Source organism: Lissotriton vulgaris, chromosome 8 (assembly GCF_964263255.1).
Source record: "Lissotriton vulgaris chromosome 8, aLisVul1.2, whole genome shotgun sequence".
NCBI classification, from domain to species: Eukaryota; Metazoa; Chordata; class Amphibia; order Caudata; family Salamandridae; genus Lissotriton; species Lissotriton vulgaris.
The window spans coordinates 745,342,822-745,363,766 of record NC_141696.1 but is presented as its reverse complement, the minus strand read 5'-3'; the positions used below and the strand labels follow the sequence as shown (position 1 = coordinate 745,363,766).

Here is a 20,945-nt window from a genome sequence, read left to right as displayed (position 1 = left end):
AATGTTTTCTTTCATTCTTTGCTGTGCAAGGCCCATCTCGACAGAACTTCAGACATCCATTTTAGAATTAGGCCACAGGCCTCTTTTAGCAAGACTCTAGTATGCAAGGAAACACAAGACATCAATTAATTCGAGTAATGATAATTATTCTGTTACCCACCCCCATTACTAATGTTAACCCAGTAGTCTATGTTACCTAGGTTTATGCACAAGAGACTAACAAAACTCTGTCACATGAAAGACACGACATAAATAAAAGCACATTTAAGAATATTTGCATGCTATTATTAAAAACAGCTGCAGTTAATGTTTGACAAAACAAAAGACAAAGTTAATATATTATTTAAAACGCAGTAACAAATGCGACAAAAGCACATGTTATTAGTCCCACGTGTTCATGAAGGTGCACATTATTCTAAGTTTAATTAATACAAAAACATGCAACACTCGTTAATATATTATAAATTATGGGAGTTTAAATCTGCGAACAAAAACTAAACTTATTTCTAAAGTTCGCTTCATCAAGATCACTGAATTAAGGGGTAACAGACTTAAGAAAAGTAAAAACATTGATAAGAGCAATATAGGAGGTCCAAGCACCTCATCAATTCTTAGCACCTCAACTTCTAATGGAGCTCCTCGCACCTCAAACGCCCAAGGTGTCCCTAGCTTCACAACTTATCTGGGTGTCCTTAGCGGCATAACTTATCTGGGTGTCAATAGCGGCACAACTTATCTGGGTGTCCTTAGCGACACAAAACATCTGGGTGTCCCTAGCGGCACAAAATATCATAATGCTCTTTACAATAAGGGAGATAACGAATCTAATGATGTAAAATCCTCGGACACACCTGATGAGTATGTCCTTGATCTTGATGAAGATGATCAAGAATTTTACAATCCATAGGAGGAACTCCTATCATCATCTAAGGACATTAATCTTGATCCCTTAGGGGAAGAAATGTTTTCCACATTAAATCTGAAACACACAAGAAATTCTGAGTGGTTCCCTCAGGACCACGTCGCAAAATTCAAAAGGAAATGAGATCTTGTATTTTAGATACATTTAAGTAGGGTATGTTCTCTAAAAGACCCCTCCCCTTTCAAGACGAGCTCCCTGAAGGGCTCAACCCCCCAGTTATTAACCAGGGTAAAAAAGCAAAAAAATGTAATTATTTCGAGCCTTATACTAAGAGCACCATGGGAGGTCCTAGCACCTCAAATGAGTTGGGAGGTCGTTGCACCTCATTCATGAAGGGAGGTCCCCGCACCTCCAATTTGAAAGGTGTCCCTAGCGGCACTATTTACTGTGGTGTCCTAAGCGGCACAAATTACGAAGGTGTCCCCTGCAGCACGTCTTACATGGGTGTCCCTAGCGGCACAAAAGATCGGTGTGCTCATTATATTACAGACCCTGATTCAGAAAATGAGGATGTCTTATCTGACCCTTCCGATGAATTTATCCTTATTTTGGACAATGATGAGGACCTTGATTTTAGCAAAGAGCTTAATGATGACTCGCCATCCTCATCTAAAGATGTCTTCTCGACGTATTGGGACAATTAACCAGAATCCTAGATTGCGCAAAAGACAGCCACATCACTGGCACCCCTCTCAACACCAATCTCATCATGGGATGGAGCCAAAGACCATTAATTCTACTGGGTAATGCCAACGCTAGCATTAATGCAGAAAGACAAAGAGTCGTTTTGACTAAAATAAATCCAAAACTAACTTACATGGTGGATAAAGAACCCTCCCAAAACCCAAAAGGTTTACTCTTTAAATCGTTTCTGATAGATTGGACTCACATACCTTTACAAACTTCTTTCCCAAGAGACATGCCCCACTCTCCAGAGCAACAAAAAATAATAGAGAAGATCTCCTCTATGCTTCAGAAAAGAGACGTAATATAGGTCCCATTAGAAACTTTAAGATTTATAAGCACACTCTTTCTTGTAAAAAAGAAAGACAAAGGTTGGAGACATGTCATAAACTTAAGAGAACTAAATAAATATTTGGTTTACAGACATTTCAAGATGGAGGGCATCCATCTCTTGAGGGATTTACCTCTAGAGGGAGACTGGCTAGTCAAACTAGACCTAAAGGATGCTTACTTCACCATTCCTATGGCCGAATCCCATGAACCCTTTCTTCAATTTGTCTAGGAAAAATCATCTTTACCAATTTCAGGCTCTGTACTTCGGACTCTCCTCTGCCCCTTGGTGCATCACCAATGTCATGAGAGCTGTTTCCTCATCTTTAAGAATAAGGGGCATTCATTTAATCACTTTCTTAGACGACATTCTTATAATGTCTCAAGAACCTTCACAACTCACCAAAGACCTGAAGACTCTGATGGATCTCCTAGAAAGTGTAGGATTCATCATAAACAAAGATAAATCAATTCTGTCCCCTTCCAGATCTCTGGAGTTCCTAGGTTTCACAGTAGACACATTGAAATGTCTCCTTTTACTACCTTCAAAAAAGATTACCAAAATCGGGAAGGAAATAGGACACCTCCTGAAACAGCAAGACTTATCTCTGAGAGAGCTAGCCAGGATTCCGGGTCTCCTCTCCTCCTCTATCCAAGCCATCTTTTCCGGTCCTCTCAACTATCGGGCCTTCCAAAGGGTAAAGGCGAGAGCCCTAAGAACTGGCCTCTGGTACGGAGATCGGATCTGTCTGGATCAGGAAGCCAAATCAGAACTAGCATGTTGGCTCGAGAACCTAGACGCTTGGAACGGAAAAGCAATCCTTGGTTCAAACCCAGAGTTTGTTTTACAATCAGATGCGATCCTTCATGGCTGGGGAGCTTGCCTTCTCAATCAGAACATTGGTGATATCTGGTCACAAGAGGAATCATCTCACTACATACATAAATTATTTAGAACTAACAGCTGGGCTTTACGCCCTCATGAGCGCCCCCAAATCTGCGGACCTCTTGAATCTAGCAAAGAAACTTTGAATGTTCTGTCTGGAACATAAGATCGCTCTTCTGTCTGGACCATAAGATCGCTCTCAAAGCGGAGTAGTCTGCAGACTGGAACTCAAGATTACTGTTAGATCACAGCAATTGGAAACTGAATGTTTCTGTGTTCAGTACCCTAAACAAGATCTTGGACCCTCTAGAGATAGACTTATTTGCGAGCAGACTAACCTTTCAACTGGAGAACAACTTCAGATGGATGCCCGACCTGGGTGCTCGAACAGTCAACGCCTTACTACAATCTTGTAAAGGAGCCAAGGTGTACGCATTCCCTCCCTTTGCCATGATTCAGAGAGTTCTTCAGATAGTGAGACATGATCAGTGCTTCCTTGTCCAAATAACTCACTTTTGACCATCCCAAGCATGGTTCTCTAGAACTAGCTTGTAACCCCCCTTCTTAATTCCTACCCTAGAGAATCTTCTTGCAGACGTAGACAGTGGAGTTCACCCCCGAATTCAGAACAGGAGTTTAACCCTTCTTGCCTGGAGAGTGTCAAAAGATCCAATGAAATCTCAGGACCTTCGGCGACGGCTGCAACTCTCCTCAGAGAGTCTTGGGCCCCAGGCACTCACTACAGCTATAACAACATATTGAGAATCTGGATACATTGGTGCCTGGAAAGGAACCTGGATTCCTTGGAAGCACCTATTGTTGACATAGTTAACTTCCTTGTTAAACAATTTGATAAAGGCCTCAGCTATAGAACTATCAATTGCTATGGATAGGCTATTTCTGCTGGTCATGTCCTTGTCAATGGTAAAACAATAGGTAAAAATGTCATTGTTTGTAGAGTGATGAAAAGCATTTGTTTACAAAAACCTCCTAAACCCAAATATGAAAGTCTTTGGGATGTCAAACTAATCCTTGATCTTTTCAGGAACTGGCCTGTTAATACTAGCCTCAATATCCTATATACATTAACTGCCGTATCACCACCGTAAAGGACTGGATCACAGTATGTACATTTCCCCCTAATGAATTAGTTTGTTATAACTTTTATAAATTTTTAAAACCTTTTTTAGCTTTGTATTAATATGAAATTCTAAAAGTATTTGTAACTGAATTTTACCGTACAAAATTTGTGGTCCTCAGTAGAGTACCAAAACAAATAAATAAACTTGAAAAAAAAAATACTCGCCTCAATAAAAAAAAGAAAAAACAACTTTTCCATTTAGCTGGCTACTCTACTATGCCTAATCTCATGCAGAAGGGTCTCTGATGTCAAAGCCCTGGAGATTACGAAAAGATCTTTTAACATGTTCGGAGTCAAATTTGAGATTTATAGAAGAACAAAGACTATGTCTGATTCAATCTTTTACCCACTTTTTGATTAATGTCCAGAACTTTGTCTTGTGGACTGCATGAGAGAGTATGATTGCAGAATGTTTGCTCTTCGCCCTCAGGATGTTAACCAATTACTTATATCCTTTGTTAAACCCCTCAAAGGCATGACCTCGACCTCTATTGCTAGATGGGTTAAGACTGTTATGAGTTTAGCAGGTATTGACTTAAAGAAATTTCAAGCTCACTCACTTAGAGGGTTCTTTGGCCAGTAAATCTCTCTGTTCTGGAGGTAAGTTGGACGACATACTCAAAGCTCTTGACTGGTCAAATGCTAGCACCTTTGCACGTCATTATTGCAAGCCTATTGAACATATGTCTGATGTTGTTTTACAAAGCTACCAACATGCATAATGTAGCCTCCGTTCTTGTAATGAAATTGCGATTCTCTTATTAACATTACTAGAGAATCTGGATTTCATTAAAGACACAGAGGCTGACATTATCCCTCCCATCCCACCCCTTGGTGGTCTTACAATGATTTAATGCTGCTTTTGTTACAGTTTATTACTTTAGTTTTTATTAACAGTACTTGTTTAATCTCTAGTTCCTTTTAGCTTGACACTATTTTTTACATTCAAGAGATATTTACTACTTTCTCTTTTCAGGTAACGCTCCTTAACTGTGTGTCATCTGGCCTTTGGTTCTACCCTCTTTCTTCCTTCTCCTTCATCCTGCTCATCAGAAGATCATTTGATGTTTTAAGTTTCATGAACTTATTTTCCTCCACATTTAAAAGAGGCAGATTGTTGATGGCTCATGCATTTATGTGTTGCTATTGTTCTATTCTGGAACCTTTTAATATTGTGATGTAAGCGGCTGCTTGGACTGCATTAAAGGAATAATGCATAATGTCAGCCTCCATGTCTTTAATGAAATCCAGATTCTCTAGTCATGTTAATATGAGAATCGCAATTTTCTTCAGGTGTTCTGTTGATCGAGACAGTTGATGTTTCATAGGTTTTACTTTAGTCCTATTAAGGATGTATGGTTTAAATATGCATAATCCTTACACCTTGGTCCTAAGATAGAAGCATTTTTTAAAGGCAAGACTCAATTCTGTTAACCGCATCGCTGCTGCGGTGATTTTTGCGCTGTGCGGCAAATTGCCAATTTGCTGGTGTCATGACGAGCTCAGCTCGTCATCAGCACACGACCCCCGTGGGTGATGACGAGCTGAGCTCGTCATCAACATCGAAAGGGTTAAGAACCCAATAGGGGAGGAGTTTACTTGCCTGTTTATGCAGCGCTGATGTAGTAACAATTGCACGTCTGTGCTTCTCATGTGTGCAATAGACATGGTTATATTATTGGTTTCTGTTGTATTTAATGGATTGATTCTTGCTCCCTTAGTTATAGGTAGTTGTGCGACTTACACCACCACCAGACTGGAATTCCAAATAGTAACCATAATAAGGTGATTGTCCAGTCCAGTATGTTTATGAAAAAGTAGTATTTTAATATAAACACACAAAGTGTAGAGGAAACATACTAAATAATTTCCATTGTCTCTTAAGGTCTGCATGCCAGCATCATCCTGGGCTTTATCCAAGTGTCCCTCCATCCCTTTTCTAGTGAGGCTGGTTATTCCTCATTTGATACTGGAGGAAACTTTCAGATGTGGCCTACGCTAGCCCACATGCAGTTAAGTCTAAGCGTGGCCTTCAGAGATGTGCTAAGTGGTAAATTTGTGTGAGTCCCTAAAAGGCCTACTGATCTCAATCAGTCTCACACGACCCTTTGGCAACTGGTAACTGCAGAGGACCAGGACGCTTCTGTGTGTGTTCTGGTCTCCCGATGTTGATGGCTTGTGACCTCTTGCCGTATTTCCCTGATGACACATCAGACCTCCTCAGTCTCTGGACAACCAGCGTCAGTGTCAGACGTCCTTCTCTGAAGCTCCTTGGAATTTGTAAGTGATCCTCACATCAACCTAGGCACGATGGTCCAGAGCAATGGCCCTGCCTTCACAGTGGCCCCTTCATGGCTCACCCAGGTCGCTGATTTTCTTCGAAGAAGGGTGATGGGCCTTTTCTTCAGGGTGTCCACCATCTGTCATATGGCAGCCCCCAACTTGCTCTGCACATGGGCAACAGCCCTTACTTCCTGGGGGCCCACATCTGGCATATGGGGGTCTCCAACTGACTCTGCACAGGGACAACGACCCTTGCTTCAAGGTGGCCTGCACCTGCCACATGAGATCATTGGCTGGCTCTGCACAAGGACGATGGCCCTTAATACACATTGGCCCCCTCCTGGAATATGGAGGATGCCAAATGGTTCTGCTCAAGGGCGGCAGCCCTTACTTCACAGTGGCCACCTCTCTCCTGGCACTTAGGAATTGCAGACTTCCTCCATGCAGCATCCTTCACCGGATCAGACGTCTCACTCCCCGCTCACCAGGATTCACTCTGCAAGATCCCTACTGGGCCTCACTCCCTCCAGGTGCTCACCTTCTCCGCACAGGGTCCACTGGTTTAGACAGGAAAGCAGAATTCTAGAGCTCCAGGTTCAGGGTAATTGGTCTTGACTTTCTGGGTGAAGACACCTCACCCAGCAGGGAGACTAGCAGACCTTGGTCTCTAATCCTGGTTCAAGCAGCTAGAAGTCTTGGTGATCTACACCCCTGATTAACAGTGCTGTTGAATAAAGTGTGGGACTTATACTCCCACCTTTATAGTCCAAATACAGACACAAATGTGATTTAGTGTCTGGTCCTTAGAAATTCAGCTTGGGGGAGTCGGCTCCTTTGATGTGCTCCCTCCTGTGCCCTGTCCTTTATCAAAAGGACAGTGTGCCACAGCAGGACTGACTGAACTACAATGTAGGCCAAGGGAAAACCAGGATCAAACCCGGCTGTCAGGCTCCACGGAAATATTCCTCATTCACTCTGATTCACTCTGCAAGATCCCTACTGGGCCTCACTCCCTCCAGGTGCTCACCTTCTCCTCACAGGGTCCACTGGTTTAGACAGGAAAGCAGAATTCTAGAGCTCCAGGTTCAGGGTAATTGGTCTTGACTTTCTGGATGAAGACACCTCACCCAGCAGGGAGACTAGCAGACCTTGGTCTCTAATCCTGGTTCAAGCAGCTAGAAGTCTTGGTGATCTACACCCCTGATTAACAGTGCTGTTGAATAAAGTGTGGGACTTATACTCCCACCTTTATAGTCCAAATACAGACACAAATGTGATTTAGTGTCTGGTCCTTAGAAATTCAGCTTGGGGGAGTCGGCTCCTTTGATGTGTTCCCTCCTGTGCCCTGTCCTTTATCAAAAGGACAGTGTGCCACAGCAGGACTGACTGAACTACAATGTAGGCCAAGGGAAAACCAGGATCAAACCCGGCTGTCAGGCTCCACAGAAATATTCCTCATAAAATTTCAAAGGCGCCTTCCACTCTTCATGATTTCTTGGCCTTACAGTGCTAACCTTATTGAACCCTCCATCTCCCCGAAAATGATCACAAGCTCCACTAACAAGTCATTCTTATTACAATCAAAGAGTCCTTTGATCTTCACAGAGGATATTCTGTACCATGCAAAAGCACACATACATCCCAGCACACACATGCAAATATAATAAGCTCATTGTTACAACTCACATTCACTGTGTTAGCCAAAGGGAGAACCCCAAAAGTCTAGTAAGTGTGTGGTTCCACTAAACTACACAGATTCATTTCAAGCCAGTGTAATCATAAGTATATGTAGTCAGGAGGAGTATCCCTTAAAGGATGCAACAGTCCTCACCCATGGCTTGCTCCATCATTGGACTGTGCTCCTTGCTGGGTGGGCGCTGCAATCCCCATCGGGTCCTGTACGAGGGCACTTTTACAGAGCTCTTTTTGTACTTCCTGCCTGGTATTTGCTTTCACAAAGGATGGTGCTCTTTGTTAAGGACTGTGAAGGGTGTGGTAGATAGGGTGGTACATACATCATTGAAAATTAGCAATGGGAAATCCCTGTTTAAAATTATTTTATCCCCAGGGTATGTCCGTCTCAAGATTAAAACATGATAGCAAACCAAATGGGCATAGTGATGAACATGTGATGAATTGATCAACATGTTTAATTCCCTAGTAGCTCAGTAAGGATCAATGGAAACCAGAGAAATGAAACCCCAATCTACTTGTTTAGGTTTCAATACCATGAATAATAATGAACATTAAGTGCTCCCTATAATATGTAATGACACTGAAAGAACATAAGCACATAAATATCGAATTTCACTTGAGAGGTTTTTGTGCCCCATGACCTGTAAATAAAAAGTACAAAACAACATGTAAAAATTCATATAATCATTGAGAAGTTTCCTGATGTGATTTGAATTGAGATGTCGCAGTTTGTAGTGCTGAAGAGAATGCAACACTATTAATCACTCCACACAAAGATGAGAAGTTAAAATACAATGTTTGTTTTTGCATGCACGTACAAATTTGGTCATAATATAGGGCCCCTTAGGGTAACTCATAACTGCTGCCCTCAAGCCTGCTACTAAGTGAAAAAGTGGGAGATAACTTTCTGGAAAAGGCTGGGCAAAATAGATTAAAGTTGGAGGAAGCAGTTCAGAATCTAACCTTGCTTGCAAACTTCAGTGCAGTGGGAGCCTGGTGAGAGTCCTACCCTGCTTCCTAGATCCCTGGAAGTGGAGCGCCCAGGAAATAAGGGATATTTAAACAGGTTGTGGAGCTGTTTCTGCTCAATGGGGCTTGATCGTCGATGGTGCACTCATCCTGGAATTGACATAGGACGCTGGGCACCAGGTAAGGACAGTAGACCTCTACCACAATGAGGATAGTGTTTTGTGTGTCCCTCCAGGTCAAACAAGATCAAAATACCACGAGACAAGCCTAGGTCAGGGCGCACACAAAATCCATGTTCGTCTATGATCACAAATCAATACCAGGGATCTAGATACCCAATCATTTGAGGCACTTACGGCAGCTGTGCACGCCCGTCCCCATGCTGGGGATTTTTCTGTCCTAACAGGGGGCTAGTTGTATCGAAGTGCGAGGTAGTGGTGATAAGTGTTCAATTGATGGCAAAGAAGGTGTGGCGTTTGGGAGGGGCTTCAATGGGATGGGCGTATTCCTTTATGTGGCCACCTCAAAGTATAATGACTTTGAGACTGTGACCATTTTAAACGTCTGCCAGCTTGACTAGAATATATTGAGCTAAGATTCTGGGTTGGTTGTAAAGAGGAGGAGGTCGGTCTTGGTGATTTTGGTCTTTAGTTTATTCACCTCACACTTTAGACTCAATTATTTCACCTACAATCTTTTTCTTTCACGCTATATCACCCTTTATTGTGACAAACCAGGTTTTTTCACCATTTACATCGCATGAACTCGCTGTTGTATAATTATTTAGCATGCATTAGGCAGCCTATGAACCATTTTTTTACATGATGTAAAATACAAGCATTTCTTCGTTTTTAGAAATATATCCCCAGATGAAGGCATAATGGAAATGCCGAAATGCATTGGGATGGTATGAGTGCAAAATGCTAATGGAACAGAAACAGTAGCAAACGCTTGTGAACATAACAAGCCATGAACAGATGTGAATAAAATATTCAGACTACAATCCTTGGAGTAGAGTCATAATCTTTTTGTGAAACCTTGATTCAAGGACATTTCTGGATCCTAGAGGACATCTCTCAGTGTTGAGAGTGCAGCCCTTATTTTCATTTTAAACGTCTGCCAGCTTGACTAGAATATATTGAGCTAAGATTCTGGGTTGGTTGTAAAGAGGAGGAGGTCGGTCTTGGTGATTTTGGTCTTTAGTTTTTTGTAGATGACAGCTATGAAGACTACCTCTTAGGGCCTTATTACGACTTTGGCAGTCGTACAGCGGACGGTGCATTGCGCCATCTGCTTTAGGACACCCATAGCTGTGATGCTGCCACAAGCCAGATTACGACTTCAATCCTGGTCTAGTGGGCTATCATGCGTTTTTATGATAATGGCGGTCTGTGAGGCGTATAGAGGAACCTCACGTGCAGACTGCTGCTGTCAGAGCGCCGACTGCACCTTCTTGCACAGTGTGGCATACTTGTCACACTGTGCATGAAATGGGGGTACAAATGCAGGGTGGCACTACATGTGCCTCTGCATGCATCCTCAGGCCCAATTCCGGCAGGGGGCCATGTTAGGGTTCTCTTCATTGCTATTCCAACACCCTTTTCATGAAAGTAGCAGTGAAATGGCAGCTCGGAATGTGCTTGGCAGTGCCGGCTGCGGCACCACCAGCATATTCCTGTTAGTGAAAGAGCGCCGGCCCAGCTGGATCCTTGATCCCAGCTGTGCTGACGGTCTTGTGGCTGTCTGACTGCTGCCGTCCTAATAATGTGGGCCGGCCTGAAGTGTGGCGGTGGTTGGACTGCCACCACAGATTCGGCAGTCAAACTCGGAATAAGGCCCTTTGTGTTTTTTCCAGTCATATTTTTTATTTAGAGACTGGTTGGTGAAGATAGGACGGAGAACCTCTAAGGATCTTTGCATCATAGTTAGGATCTGTTTCTCTCTTTGTTCCGATTGACAGTGCTCTGGTGGCGAAGAGGGTAGAACAAGAGTTTCCTAGCTTAAAAGGCTGGTTAGGCAAGAACAATTAGTGATTATCACAGGCATGTGTCTTTAGGCCGGAATAGAGGATTGATTACAAGAAAGACCGACTAATGTGGGGACAACATTTAATTTATAATTGATTCTAAAGTGTACACTAAAACTGGAATTAATTAACGTTGTATAGCTCTGTATTGTGAAGAGCAGTCGGTTGTCAGTGGTTTCAGTTGTAGAGTTTTCTTGTGTAGATTGAACAAGGGTAAGCAATTTAAAAGCTCATGCAAGTGAAGTGGATGTTCTGTCACCCCACCCCTTAGTTTCCAAATCCAATGTAAAGGGAGGGAAAAGGCTGACTTTTCAATAAGAACACCAGATTCTCATGGAAGGACAGCAAAAGGCTGTGCGAGCCCTCACAGTTCATTTAGGTTTCCTGATCTGCTACCGTTTTAGTGGTGCCTCCTACATGACAGACTATCATGTAAACCATGGTAGCACAAACCTATCCTTAATCTAAAGGGACAGCTACCATTAGGGTCCTGGAAATATTGCCCAAATTTGTGGGTTCATTCCAGATCCCACTTGGCCCAGGGTGAAGGGGCATTGAAGAGGCAGATTCATAAAAGGTCGCTTTGTAGGCTAGAATACCAGGGTCATAGGGTAGGATTGCATCATGGTGGTGGGTAAACAGCCAACATGGAGCTTTTCACACGCGGCAGCACCAGTCTTGCAAGTGGGAGTTATAATAGGTGAAAAATCAGCCACCAAAATGGTGGGAAACCAAGCAACCATCCTCCACAGATGTGGTAAAAGTGTTTCCTCTTCCATACCACCAGTTTAAATTGTACTATTATATTTCTTAAACACATAGGTAATCATTCAAAATATAATGTTTACTCTTATCCTAATAACTGATATCCTGAGAATTCTACATTGTCTATTAACATTAAGAACTGAAACCTAAATTCAATAGAATTCTATCGGATCTCAAGTACTGCAAACCCAATAACTACTCTTCTTAGACACCAACACCTACCATTGATAATCATTATTTAAGAATATAGGCTGATCATGTCTAGAAAAACATTATTTTGACATTAAAATGTATTGTGAATTTCAGGATGAACTGCACATCTATCATGGGGAGAAATTTAAAGATGCTATCAACGTTGCCACTAGAACCAATCAGCTTGTCGCTGTGGGAGTGAACTGCAGCCCTCCCACAATAATAAGTTCTCTTCTGACTTCTGCCAGCAAAAACAACCTTGATATTCAGATGATTGTTTATCCTAACAGTGGTGGAACGTGGAGTTCTAATGTTGGGTGAGTGCATGTAACTTATTTTGATTTGATCTTCAGTCCATTTTTGATTGCAGGGTTTTCATCCACTAAATCTTTAATGGGAACCCCTTAACTAGAATAACTTTACAGTCTTTTTAATTGTGATACTACACTTCTTTCCAGCTTGGTTTAACAATTACTCACCCTGTCCATTGCCTATTTTACAATTATGGTGAAGGTATTTGCTGACTGTTCTTGATATCTACGTTGTTAGGTTTTCAGTCTAAATAATCAATACGTAAATGACATACATTTGAGATCCATTACATATAAATTGTCTCCTAAATATTATTATTAAATGTATTAAGACTGGAATCGATTCAGCTTTCGAGGATGAGGACTAAGTGCCTGTGTCCTATAGTGTATGTTAATTACTGTTCAGTCTTTCACTGTTGCTACCTCCTACTGTCTGTTTACTGATGCACTGAATATTTATTATATGTCTCTTGTTTGAGGAACTGGGAACTGTTGTCAAGGTATCAGTGAAGTCCTCGTTCCCTTTCAGGCATCTTACCTGTCTTCTTTACTCATTATCTACAGCAGTGAACTGCTCCGAATGACAGAGAAATACTCCAGAGGCATATCTTATGCGAGAGAAAGCTCCAAAGTTCTAAGGAGTTTATTTTCAGGTGGGCAAATAGCTTGCCAAGCTGGCCCAAATAAAGTTTCTGATGGCAGAGTACGTTTGGACAACAAAGTTGTGAACAGAATGGTTACCTACCATTAAATAGGGTGGAGAACCCCACGTTTGTCAGAGTAGGAGAAGAACCACCGGTTTACAACAATCACTTGTGATTGGAAGTCTACAATTTTAATATGTTCTTGTTAAATATATGGGTTTTCTATAGCGCTTTCATTAATGTGTTTACAGTACTTTGAATGTGATATTACAATAAATAAATGAAGCAAAGACAAAGAATATAGTAAGAAAGAGATAATAAAGAATGAGTAAAAACCCTGGTTAATACAAAGATAGGAAAACATACCATGCTTAAATAGGTAAACATCCAGTAGTGTGCACATTGAAAACAAACCACAGTTTTAAGGTCCACAGACCTTTTTCTTCTAAATAGGGAAACAAAGTTGTCAAATGGACATGAGATGGAAACATCAACACCAACTAATGTTGCAGCCACCCAATGCCCCTGTGTAAAGAGTCTCCATGCAAGCTTGTTTGGCAGCCTTCAAAGTTGTTACTTACAGTCCTAAGGGGATGTAAAAGTCTGACAAAGCAAGTCTAGAGCATGGCCAAAGCTACTAGGATGTCAAGGAGACCCATATGCTGGCCCACTGATGCTCCAGAATCCCAGAGCATAAGGGAGCAGGAACGTTCTCCCTCCAAAAAGGCCCGAAGATCACAACATTCAATGACTATCACATCTCCGTCAGAAATCAATGGGGTGGGGATTAAAACAATGTAGAAAGTTAAAACAACCTTACTGCCACTTGAGTAAGTTAGCGAAGCATGGACACAAACACATGCATCAAGCCCTGAAGCCTCTGTGTTGCAGAATCCAGTAACCATCGGCATGCCCATGACCTATTGACGTAGGCACAAGAACTTGGTTTGTCAAATTATTGTTCGGTCTCAAATTATAGGGAGCTTTATCAGTGTGCTGCTTGCGCAATGCCCTTAACTTTGTGCCCAATTGTAAATGAAAAGTTGTAATCTTTCAGGTGGCTTAACTTTGTCCATGTTGAGAGCACAGTCAATCCAGCCTGCACAGATTCTCCATGACGCTGTATTCTAGAAAGGCTAGTTCTCTCCCGAATGGTTAAGCAGCCACACAAGTTAGCATCTCTGTGATGAGCAGTATCAATGATGGACCAACAGTCTCCCTGATGGGTAGCAGATTTCACCATGGGTGAGCAGCAGTATACCTAATTTGTAAAAAGTAAGGCATCAGGGCTCTTCTCAGGAGGCCACTGCAGCTTGTACCACCCATCCCATGGCCCCTGCCAGCGCTGCTAATGACAGTACCAACACAACAAGTGACACACTCCTACAAGTGGGGCCATTCAGACTATTCCATGCCCTTCAATGCAATAATAATTGTATTGGCCACATTTTTAACATATATTGAATTACTAAACATTGTCAATCAATCAATCAAATGTCTTTAATTAGATATAACACAAATATCTTTAAAAGAATGCTAAATTCACATTATAATACAAATATTAAAAAAGTACAAAGACACGATAAATTGTTTAACAGTCGTATAAAAAGTAGAGGTTATCCACAACTTGATCCTTCTTATTGAATGACATTATGAGATGAACGCGACCAATGGTAGCTTATGTATAAAAACAGCCCAATACTCTTACAATACATTTTATAGTCGTTTCATTTTTGCTTCCTTAGAAGTTAATAGATGTTGTAAGGTGTATTAGTAGTTAAAAGGATCTGGACAAGGCTCAATGGGGACTCAATTGGTTAAAATTACCATATGCTTGCTGAATAAAATTGGCTAGCCTTATATTTAAAACTGTGTTTTCTGGGTTCAAGGCCACAATGATGGCTTGCCTGCAGGTCCCGGCACCCAACCTGTTCCATTCGGCTTTTAGTTTGCACCTACGTTGAGAATTTTAAAAAGGGCATAGGCAAACCACGTGAAGCAAAGTTTCCCCCGTTTTGCCACACCCTCTACAGGTTGTGTCTTCCACCGTACGTTGCCAGGAGGGCCGATCTTGCAAAAAACGCCAGTCACCCATTCTGATTGCTATAAGGCTACGTTTAAGGTACAATGAGTATGTACAAGACAGATAAGTTGCGGGAGCTGGCCGTCTGTATGAGTTTATGAGTGCCCAGGAGTGGCTACGTTTTGCAAAAAGTGCTTTATCCATGTTTAGCGATCTCATTCTCACACATTTTTTAATAGCCATTTTAAATGCTGACTGACTGGGATTCAGGACCCATAGATCACTTGCTGACATTAGATCAATGGCGTCTTTGAAAAGGCGACCAAACGTTCCACATGGGTTATTCTGAGTGATTTCTAGCCAGACTAAGGCTTCTAGGGTACCTGAGTCCGCCTGTCTTAATTTATGGCACAACTTTAGGTAAGTGCCCACGTTTAAGGCCTCAACATTGTGTTTTTTGCTCATCTCAAAATTAAACAAACAGTGCCTCTGTGTAATGAACTGTCATAAGTGCTGGTGCAGAGAATCAGAGAAATACGTACTGGTGCCGAGCACCATTAAACACCAGCACCAATTAAGCAATGGTCAGCAGTGTCCCTGGTTTTCAGAAGCCTTTTGTGAGTTAGCAGTTTCTTTATGAGTTTACAGTCTCCCATATGGGTCAGTTGGATGAACAGTTGTCTTCGTGATAGGTGAGACATATCTTAGATGAGTTAACAGTATCGGAGACATGAAAATTCAGTTCATATAGGTTTATAAATGTGGCTGAGTGGTGATATGAGAATGTATACTGATGGTTATGCAGGAATTTAATGATGGGTGTGTAGTAATTGATGATATGTAGTGGCCATATGACAGTGGGTGATTTGTCATATGATGGTGGGTGTGCATATATGGTGTGCCACAACTCCTTTCAGAGAGCCGCAGGACAAGAAGGCTTTACTGGCCCTTACCATGGGGGTTGTGGACTTTTACTTCTGATGTCCAGGGACCCGACCTGCTATGGATTATGAGCAACCGAGTCAAAAACTACCCCTTCAGCACTTGACTCTCTGTGGTAGCGCAGGTCCTGCAGTCCAAAGCTTTTTCAGGGGTGGTAGGTGCAATGTAAACAAAGGTACAAGACAAATGCAGAGAAGGACCCATATGTTATGATTGTCCAGTCCAATATTTATTTTCTTAGTAACATAAGTATGTATTACACAAGCAAAGTATGCTACAGCACACTAAATATTGCACACTACAGTCCCTCCGGGCGAACGCTGGAGCACTTTCCTTGGAAATATCCTCCAGCACCTCCCTTTCCCTTGTCCACACTAACAAAGATATCCCTGGTGGTTTACTGTAGGCAACATGCTCTAGCAATTAGTGAGATGTAGCATGTCTTACCAAGGTCTGCAGGAGCGGCGCTGTGTGGCGGGCGCAATCAGCAATGTCTTCCAGGTGCAACAAACGGCTTCTTCTTTGCGGTTCATGCAGGTAAAGTGAAGGGGCAGCATTTGTGATGCAGGGTGGCTTTTTCTCATGGCATACCGGGGTCCAAGGCAACAGCGTCAACGATGTCGGTGCAATGAATGACTTTCCTAGTGGCCCCCTCCTGGCCTACTGGGGTTACAGGGGATCACTGACATAATATCGAGACAAAAAATATCAACTTCAAGAATTATCGAAACCTTAATATCGTTAACAAAAATATCAAGAACCCATCATTAATCACAGGTCACTTATATTGTACACATAAATATTGACGTCAAAAATATCTAATCTAACATATATCAAAAACATAAATATCGGACACAAAAATATTTTCTCATAACTAACCATGGACTATGTCAAAAATATTGAAATTAATAATATTGACTACACAGATGTCTTTAAAACAAGTAATAAGTAGCAGTACAAATGTAAAAAAACACAATATTCTGACTAACAAATTACAATAAATATATCATAAACAATAACTACAATATATAATTAAAACATAATATTTGTCTTATCCAAAATAATACATTAAAGTGTATAAACAGAAAACTCCTCTAAATTATACATTACACATATTTACATCCCACTTACATACACATATTTATATTTACAACAATATTATTTCTTCACTTAAAATAAACACATATAGGGGCCGATTCCGATTCAGTAAACTAATCGTACGACCGAATCGAATCCATAGCCCTTTCCGTCCGACTCGTACAATTCCGTCCGAATCGCGTAGTTCGATTCGTTTGAAATAAATACGACCGAATCGTTGCGAACCGTACGAAAAGCAAGGGAAAATCCGTATGACACGGACTCTCACAGTGAACCGTACGAAACGTAAACATGCTGTATGACCCGACAAGTACGATCCGGACCGGGGAATTAGAACGCGATTCGTACGGAAAACAGCAGGTATGAGCGATTCGTACGGAGAGCCACACAATCACATACGCACCGTACCCCTGCAATCATGGGGTGTACGCACCGTACCCCTACATACCATACCCCTGCAATCATGGGGTGTACGCAACGTACCCCTGCAATCATGGGGTGTACGCACCGTACCCCTGCAATCATGGGGTGTACGCACCGTACCCGGGGGGGGTCCGTTTCGTATGCGGTGTGAGTTGAAATCTGCTTTTCCGGACATTTTTAGCTCCCCTAGAAAAAGAGTCGTACGGAGTGTTGACGAGACGAATCGTACTTGGTGGGTCGGAAAATGCTGCTTTGGTCCGTACGGACGTCGCGTATTGCGTGTTCCCAATGCGATTCGTTCGGATATTTTTTCTTTATATATATTTCTTTTTATTTAAAACAAAGCAAGGCATATACAAAACATAGGGATGCAAAGACTTTACGAGGGTCGAGCATCATATCATCAAACGTTACAATAAACAGTATATTGATAGGGAGAGGGGGGAAGAGAACACAGAAGTACTACGAAAATAATCAATAAAAAATAAGGGGTCAGGGGGAAAGTGGGACATCAAGGACCGCTGTAACTGGTGTTACACATATATCCCCTCTATATCTATTCCAAGGGCCCCAGATCTTGTTGCATTTCCGGGGGCGACCCCGAGCCAAGTACACCATTTTCTCCTGGAACATACACCAGTCCAAGTTTTCTACCCACACATCAAGAGTAGGAGGCCTTTGGGACCCCCACAACTGTGCAATGTTCCGTTTGGCAATCATGGCCCGTAGAGTCACCCATTGGGTTTGTGCCACATTATGATCAGTAGGCTCCCAGACATTCAGCAAACAGCGTCTGGCCTCCGGTAAGAGAGCCACGCCTGTGACCTCCTGCATTACCGCATGGACTCTACTCCAATAGTCAAACACTTCCCGACATTCCCAGATGATATGGAGGAACGTCCCCAGCTGACCGCAACCCCTCCGACACAAACCCTCATCAGATAACCCCATCCGGGCTAGACGGGGACCCATGACGTATACCCTATGTAATATTTTAAGTTGAACCAATCTCAGTCACCCTGGAATTGCGACCTCCTTCGGAGAGGAGATCGCCGACTGCCAGTCTTCGTCATCAAGCTCAAGGCCGTCACATGTCCACTGATCACGGAGCTGCAGTAAAAGGTCCGCCCTATGATTAATCAATTTCTTGTACACTAGGGATATGGTACTATCAGGCATATGGCCATCCAAGATACGATCCTCTAACGGGGTAGAGTCCGGTATCTCTTCCCCCTCCGGGAAAACGGAAGTTAGTGCATGTCGAATCTGAGCATAACAAAAGTATTCCATCCCTCCCAATTCAAACTCGGTCTGTAAGGCCGCAAATGATTTCACCTGTCCCTTCACCCATATGTCTCCCACCTTGGAGATACCAATAAGATCCCACTTGTCGAACCCTTTAGTGTTCCACAGTTTGCCAAACTTGTCAGAGCCGAAAAGTGGGGTAGCCAAAGTTAAACGGTCCTTCCACCTCAACGAACTGGTAGCATCGCGCCAGACCCGTACAGCTGTCCTGGTCGGCCCTGTCAAAGCCTTCACCACAGATTTAGAATGCGACGCTCTATAATAATTACCACCAGGAAGTAACCACCTATCCATGGCGAAACCAGGATTCAACACAGGGTCGTACATACCGTGATTGATGGCTGCCAACTGCGACACCCAATAATATCTCTTAATATCAGGGAGAGCGATGCCCCCATCATACCACGGGAGCGTTAATTTAGCTAGCGCAATACGCGGTCTGCCATCCCATAACAACTTCCTCTGTAAATCCTCCACCAAACAAAAGTAACTAACTGGGACGATATCAAGCATGTTCTGAAGGGCATACTGAAAACGAGGGAGCGACATCATTTTAAAAAGGGCCGCCCGCCGAAGCATGGACAATGGGAGTTTCCGCCAGCCCGCAACATCTCGCTTTAACCGAGTCAAGGGAGGGAGAAGGTTCCTCTCGTATCGAACCACAGGGTCCATGGAAATATAAATTCCGAGATATTTGAATCCCTCTTGTGCTATTTGGATAGGACAGTTACGCAGCAGGATCGGTATCTCGCCACTGAGAACGTACAAATAGGAATTCGCCCAATTAATGACCAAAACAGAGTTTCTTCCAAAGGAGGCCAGAACATCACTGAGTACCATTAAAGATTTCTTGGGGGAGGTCGAACACAGCAAGATGTCGTCCGCATATAGGGAAATACGATCCTCAAATTGCGGAGACCAATTAATGCCCCTCATCGAGGGCTCCCAGCGGATCCAAGCCGCAAGAGGCTTGAGAGCCAACGCGAATAAAAGAGGAGACAACGGGCAACCCTGACGAGTACCCCGCCCGAGACAAAATGGCTCCGATACGTGACCATTAACCACGATCTGGGCAAGAGGGTCTGCATAAAGAAGACGCACCCAGCTAATGAAATCTGAACTGAAACCAAATTTAGCTAGCACTGCCCACAGATACGGCCATTCAACAGTATCAAACGCCATTGTGGTGTTCAATGACGCCAAAATGGCCTGCTCACGTAGCGTCGAGGCCCTCGCAAGAACCCCATGTAGGCACCTAAGGTTGAGTTCCGTATTTCTGTGTGGGATAAAGCCAGACTGGTCTGGGTGAACCAGATCGCTAATAACCTTTATCAGTCTATTAGCCAACAACTTAGCAAGAATCTTAGGTTCAGAGTTCAACAGTGAGATCGGCCGATACGAGGCACTCCTATTCTTCGGTTTTCCTTCCTTATGAATTACAACTATCGAAGCCAATCTCCGATCACGGGGGAGGAGACCACGATCCCGGGACTCCAGGAACATGTCTCTAAAAATACGGAGCAATCCTATCTGGGCGAAGCTTATATAGTTCAATCGGCAGACCGTCAGGACCCATCGCTTTACCTGAATTCAGAGAGCGCACTGCCAACGCTACTTCATCAGCAGAGATCCTACCATCCAGAAAGTCCCGGTCCACCTCGGACAGACACGGGAGCGCGATATCTCGCAACAACAAGCATGAATCTTCCTCCGGTCTATCTGACACGGAAGAGTACACAGAGCGAAAATGTTCAGCAAAGCATGCCACTATCTCTTGCGGGTCGGTGACCAGAGCCCCATCCTCCATCTCAATTTCGGGTACCACACGACTAGCTCTGTCCTTTCTATCCAACCATGCAATTAATTTGCCAGCCCTATCCCCAACATCATAGATACGCCCCTGTTGTTCCCGACTAAGGGCCCTCCCACCATCCGTTACCAACGTTCTGTAATCCGACTGCTTCAAGTGTAGGACATGCAATCTAGAGCGGCTAACCTCTCGCTCCAATTCCAATTCCAAATCAGCTATCTCCTTTTCTATCCTCACCACATCCTTTTCCTTCTGTTGTTTAACACCAACAATTAAAGAGAGAGCTTGACCACTAATCACTGTCTTAAAAGCTTCCCACAACGATATTAAGGAAGAGACCGACCCCTCATTCTCTTGGAAATAATGTTCCAATGCCTTAATTAGTGAGCTGCGAGTCTTGGGATTACGGAGATACCAAGGGTTAATGGGAGTTATCCTCCCCCCAGAGCCCGGCGCCAGTTCAAACCCAAACCAAAGTGCGGAGCGATCGGAAATA

General features: G+C 43.0%; 1 protein-coding gene across 8 annotated transcripts in view; it reads left to right on the top strand.

The window, feature by feature from the left end:
• LOC147697946 (betaine-homocysteine S-methyltransferase-like) overlaps positions 1-20,945 on the top strand; it is a 381,692-nt gene that overhangs the window by 163,297 nt on the left and 197,450 nt on the right. For all 8 annotated transcript variants that reach the window (XR_015299315.1, XR_015299314.1, XM_086934649.1 and 5 more), the window contains one exon: positions 12,008-12,210. Coding sequence is in view for 6 of the 8 variants with exons in the window: in XM_086934649.1 (XP_086790775.1) it covers positions 12,008-12,210 (203 nt within the window). In the remaining 2 variants the exon portion in view is untranslated. The remainder of the gene's footprint in view (positions 1-12,007; positions 12,211-20,945) is intronic.